The sequence below is a fragment of the Cajanus cajan genome, chromosome 2 (assembly GCF_000230855.2).
Source record: "Cajanus cajan strain Asha chromosome 2, NIPB_CcT2T_4, whole genome shotgun sequence".
NCBI classification, from domain to species: domain Eukaryota; kingdom Viridiplantae; phylum Streptophyta; class Magnoliopsida; order Fabales; family Fabaceae; genus Cajanus; species Cajanus cajan.
This window is the reverse complement of record NC_138518.1, coordinates 67,006,546-67,012,989: the sequence shown is the minus strand read 5'-3', so window position 1 is coordinate 67,012,989 and position 6,444 is coordinate 67,006,546. Positions and strand designations below refer to the sequence as shown.

The window sequence follows — 6,444 nt, the reverse complement described above, 5'->3', positions numbered from 1 at the left end:
ACACTTCAAGGGAATAAAATAAGAAAAAAATGAAATAAGCTGCTAAAACTAATTTATGCATAAATTAAAAAGAAATTTTTGGAATTCACATGAAAAAAACATCAAATTATCTTGTACATAAAATAATTTTAACTTATAGAAAAAATTGTTCTACTTTTCTTCTTATTTTCTCTTCTCTTAGAAGTATTTATCAAAAGTTTTATCCAAACAAAATCAGTTTCTATTTTCTAACCAAGCTCGTAGTGTCCTGCTTAACATGCAGTCGAAAAAGTCACGCCACAATTAGTCAATTATATTCAATCCCTTGTATCTCAGCAAAGTTATCATCCGAGTACACAGAAAAAAGATCACGTAGAAAACAAAAGAGGGTACTTAGGTGATAAGGTGTGGCAAGGGCAGCATGCAAACTTGTTTTAGTAAGACCCAACTTTGTCATTCATTATTAAGCACGTTTAAATCTTACCAGAAACAGAAAAGTTCTGCAACACACATGAAGTAGATGTCTCAACTTAGATATGTACATAATATGTTGTTCATAAAGATCCCCAGAGGATATAATATGACGCGACCAGACTCAGTTTTTCGAGTCTTGACACTTTGACAGATATAAGCTAGGCAATGGAGAACAGGTTAAAATGTTATTCCATTATGCCATACAACAACTCGTACGAAACGTGTTCTACTCCGTCAAAAGCATGGGAATTTCTTCGACAGGTGCAGGAAGCTGCAAATTGCAAAAGATTTATACAAGTTAGCCTCTGATTGTATTAGAAAAAAATACTAAAATAAAATACTTCTAGGAAAATACAAGTTAGCCTCCCTCATAAGGTTTATTGCAGATAAATTTTTCTATAAACTAAAATTAGTTTATACATGAACAAACTTGTAAAAATTCTATTATTAGCTTTTCTAAATGCTTATTTTTATTAAATTTTCATTGTAATTTTCTTTAGGTAAAAAATGTTGTAGATAATTTTAAGTTATATCACCATACCAACAAGTCCAGTATTCCTGGAAAAAGTTTAGTTTTGAGAAATTGTTTGTCCATTTACAAAGGCAGAAGATTATCGAAAAGTACCAAACATCCTAACCCTCCCATGCTTAGACCACGTTGCATACACAAAAAACTCATTAGGTGATATGATCAAGGGTGTTTATGACCATGCCAAAATCCAAGCTGTTAGTCATTAGCACAGGTGCAATTCCTGGCATGTATTCCAGATAACACCCTGCATCAGACGCAGACCACTACTGATTACAAGACACGAGCCACCAGATTGAACCCCATCTAGGAAATGAATAAAACTTAACATATAGAGTTATAAGTATAGTTGGTACTGTTTTTCAATCATAATTGAAGTTTCATTTCAGTAATACATATAATCTAACTAGTAACTAGAAACTGCTTAAAACCAAGGAAACGGGCAACAAATGGACCATTATTCAATGTCGTATCAATTAAAGGAACTCTTGCGTAAACTATACCCTCGTCGCAAAAACTAGTATAGATAACAAAGCTTTCTCTTTCATTATTTTACACAGCTGCATATTCAAAATTTGAGAGTTCGTAACTTGTTGTGGGAGATTGTATACTCTAAATCACACAAATCACAGCAGAGTAAATAGATGGAATTTGAAGGCTACTCTAATTAAACCTAACCCAGTGTTGAAAGAGGCGAAAGCTGAAATAGAAAAAAAGAAAGCAGAGAAAAAGGAGCGTTTAAAAGGAAAACCTGAATTGAACGAGGAAGGCAAGGGGAAGAGGAGAGCGATTTGCGGCACTGATGAACGGTCTTGAACTGGTCAACGTCGAGTTTCTTGTTGATGATGCCGACCTGGAAGTAGATGCTATCGGAGGGGGGCAAATCGACCCTGATCTGGTCGACGTTGAACCAGATGAAGAGGCGCTGGACCTGAATGCCCTTGAGGTCGGTGATGGAGCCATAGCTGAGCTTGCCGGTGATCTTGCTCTCGTAGTAGACCAAGTAGTCGAACTGCACGTAGCAGGCCTTCTCCAAAACGACGACGAATTGGCCATCGGCGTCCAGCGTGTAGTCGGTGACGGTGTTGGGTAACAGACCACTGGGGAGGCCGTACTTGGGGAGGACCTCGTAGACGCTCTCTTTGGCCGCGCAGAGAGCGGAAAAGAGAGCCAAGATTGCGAGGGAAACGGCGTGTGATCGCTTAGGGGTTGTTGTTGCCATGGATGCAAATGCAACCGCTCTACCGATTCTCTCTCGCTCTTTCTCTGGGTTTTGTCTCCTTCTGGGAAATGACAATGCTTTTTCAACTTTATACACCAACCACCCTATCCATATTTTCAAACTCTTTATTCTTTTTTCAAATTAATTAATTAATTAATTAATTACTCATATAATATTTATTTGCAAACCAACTTTCTTCTTTCGTCTAACTCAAATATAATTGTTTCTAATAGAAAATGTCTCATTAAAATTGCATTTTTAACTTTTTTTTATTTTAAGGAACCAAATATCAAAGACTTGGCATGCTTGATCCATAAATTTTAATGGATTAATTTTAGTATAAAAAAATTCCAAAGTTTAATAAATGAGAGACTAAAATGAAATTATAAAGTTGTTCTAAATATTAACAAGTTTTACATTAATCGCAAATGTTTAGTATTTTCTTTATTTTATTTCTTTAAAATTAATTATTTTTATTTTTATTATTATGTGATACTCATTAACTCTTTGTATAGTGATCAAAAGGTTAAATAATCATTTTAGATAATATTATTGGTGTGTTTTACTATATCAACATATGACACCTTAAACCAAATTTTAAAATATCTAAAATAAGTGTTATTTCTTCATTTTAAAAAGAACATTTTTAAAACATGAAAATAAAAAGTATATATTTTATAAAGAATAAAATTAAAATATACTCATTTTAAAGATACTTAAATTAATTATTTCAAAGTTTAGGGGAAATTAATAATATTTAGCGAAGCAAAATTAAAAATCACTCCTCTTATAAAAACTAAACCATTTTTAAATCCATAATTTTTTATTGTATCCGGACTCGTGGATCGCGAGGAGACAGCAACAATCACATATTCAGCAGCTTTCGAGTTTCAAATGACTTTTCTTTGAGTTTTGATTTTTGAATATAATAATGTTGCATTTATATAACAATTAACAATATGTGATTTGTATATAAGTTATCTTCAGTTCGTGTCTTAATTTATGTAGGAGTAAACTAATTTTTTATATTTATTTTTTTTATTTTTTTAGTCATGTTATAATATTAGATTTTTTTTATTGTAATAACGTTTTTTCAAATAAATAAGGTTTTAAAGATCGTAAATAAACATTTTCTAAAAAACTAAAATACGTTCTTATTAGTCTCTTTAATATAAAATAGTTTTGATTTTGATGTTATAAAAAAATATTCATTTTTCATCTTCTAAAATTTGAAATCTCTATTTTTAGTGCATGTAAAAGGTTCCTATTTTTTCATTTTTAATTCTTTAAAACCTAAATTACTTTTTTATCTTAACTTTTATTTAAGATAAATAAATAACATCAATTTTAAAAATAAAATAAAAATAAAAATATGACATATTAACATAATATTATATATATAATTTTATAACATGTTATAATAGAGACTAAAAACAATAATTTTATATATTTTTTTAAATGAAAACCAAAATAAATTTATAGATAACTAAAATCAAAACAAACTTCATTAATTAGAACACTTTTATTATGAAGAAGTTAACCAAGTGCCTCATAGTTGAGACATCAATTTATTAGCATTTTACAATCCAGATTATTTTATAATAAAATTAAATATAAATTAATATTTTTAAAAAAATTGCTTTATATGAAACATATATAAAAGAATGTAATGATAGAAATAGCCTTTGCCAACAAAATAAGAATATTAAATATTAATTGTTTCATTTCATTGTACCAGGTTTGTCTCCCATGAGAAGGGTCTTCTGTCATAGATGCAACGTGGGTAATTTTTACCATTGAGGCCAATGGGTTCTACTGCAACCTTTTCATGCACTACTGATGTTGTTTGGACAACAACCCACCAATGGGTAATGTTTTCCATTAAGCCACATGGTCTTCGATTTTTGTTGTTAACGCAACAAAACACAATCATAATTCCAACCAAAAACCTTCAACACTTTAGTTTCACATTACATTTTCTATTATCTAAATAAATCCACATTTTTCATGGACATCAAATGAAATTGGTGAAAAAGATTATGCTGGTTGCGTGGAATTCATGTGAGATTGATAGGGAGTACTTGATGGATGAATTTGATGAGAGATTATTTATTTGTGATTCATAGCACTTTTGTTTTATTTTTCATGCAATGGCAATAATGTTAATTTGATCAAAAATTATAAATATAAAGACTATACTATTAAAATATATTTAATGGTAATAAATAATGGTGATATATCATCTAACTGCATACTCTAAATTTATACTTTAACAATATTCCAGCTAACATAGTGTCTCATGTTAGATTTTACGAATTAAATAAATATAAAAAAAAACATAATACCTATATCTTAATAATGAAGAATACAACTAGGCTAAACTGTTATCAAAGAGAGACAAAGTTAACACACGTTATAAGGACTCAAATTGTATAAGATTGTATACAATTTTCATCAATTTCTTCAAGTTTACATGTAATGACCCATCATGACTGTTTTACTTTGTGGAATCCTCAAATAGTAGTAGAAATACTAACGTACTAAAGGTTATATACTTATCTCTAATAGGATAAACAATATACATATATCATGCATATAAACACACACACATATAGTAATCCAAAAGAGCAAATTATATGACATACAGATGTTGATTAAGCACAACTATACAATTTATAGAAGTAGTCATTGATTACATTGTCAGTCAACACATGACCTAACATTAGCTCCACTTGTTCTCTCCAATTAACTTTGTCCTACTCCCATAAAAATCATGATCATTGCAATTCATACTACATAAAAAATATATAAGGGCAAGTTAGATTTTCAAAAACATATTAATATAGGAAAGAACATCTATACTATTATCCTTCATGTAAACCAACCAAAAACACACCTCATGGTTTACAACATTCACCAAACAACACATCATTTAATTATGATATATCACACTTTAATAATTTTAATTTCATCATTTCCTTAATACATTGTTTCTAACTTTGGTTTATGAGAAACTCAAGAACGTTAATTTAAATTTGACTATAATTGTTTGGCTTGTATTTCAATCTTATATCAAGAAGAATAAAAAAAATTATTTATTTGAATTTTAATTATATAAAGATAAATATTTATTATTTGGAATATAATAATTTATTTGGGTGACATTTTTATAAAGCAAGTATACTTTTTTTGTTAAATTGTAAAGATAAAATAGAAGAGTTATTTTGTCATGATTAAGAAAAGTGTAAATCTTTTTTTTTTTTTTTGCTAAATATGAGATACTACATCAAATATATATCTAAAAGAGATAGAAGAATTTTGGTGAACATACCTATTCAAAGAAATCCTTTATTGGTAGATGTGAAATTCGTCTAGCAGACTTTTGTTGACCCTTATTGTGTTTGATGGGGAATTTAAATGAAGTAATTCATTTATTTTAAGAATTTCAAATTCTTTGAGGTGAAATACTTTGTTTGGATAGAGATTTTATAAGGAATTTAAAATTCAAGTATTTGTGAAATTCTTTAAAATAGTAGAATTTCAAATTCTCCCAAAAAAGTAAGAATTTGAAATTCCTCATATTTGTTTTTTTTATTTCACTTATATATTTTATTTTATTTCTTATCTCTTCATTCTTTTAATTATTGAATATTCAAAAATATTTTTAAAATTATTAAATATTATCTAATATTAATTTTTAAAATTATTAAATATTTAAAAATTAGCTATTATTTATTTTTAAAAAATTTAATTTGAAAATGTCAACATAGAAATGTATTTTTAAAATCAATTTTATCGTGGTGGAAGCAAATTACCATATCCAACTTAACAATTTAAAATTTAAGAAATTTGAATTGACTTATCCAAACAAAATATTTTAAGAATGATAGAAGTTGAAATCAAAGTAATGTAAATACCAAGAATTTTAAATTCCTTGAATTTGTAAAATTTCTCATTCAAACACACCATTAATTTTACAAGTAAAGTCATGGTTAAATTGAGACATTATTCGACTAACCACTAAGTAGATAGTGATACTTGATTTGTGAATTTTCAACATATCATTGACTCCTTATTTGATAGTCATGAAATATTATCCCTTATCTACCGTTCTGGACGCGTATCTAATACGACATGAATTTTGAATTAATTTTTAAAATACACGTAGAGTAAAAAATTATTATAAGGGACCAAATTAATGTTTTATCTTAAAAAAAAAAAAAAAGGTGTTAAATAGAGT

At 28.2% G+C, this 6,444-nt stretch overlaps 1 protein-coding gene across 1 annotated transcript; it reads right to left on the bottom strand.

The window, feature by feature from the left end:
- Positions 1 to 408: 408 nt before the first annotated feature.
- LOC109791235 (transmembrane protein, putative (Protein of unknown function, DUF538)) lies at positions 409 to 2,282 on the bottom strand. Its single transcript, XM_020350503.3, has 2 exons — positions 1,734 to 2,282; positions 409 to 724 (listed from the first exon to the last, which is right to left on the bottom strand). The coding sequence occupies exons 1-2, from the start codon at positions 2,202 to 2,204 to the stop codon at positions 680 to 682; spliced, it is 516 nt and encodes a 171-aa protein (XP_020206092.1). The 5' UTR covers positions 2,205 to 2,282; the 3' UTR covers positions 409 to 679.
- Between the last annotated feature and the right edge of the window lie 4,162 nt (positions 2,283 to 6,444).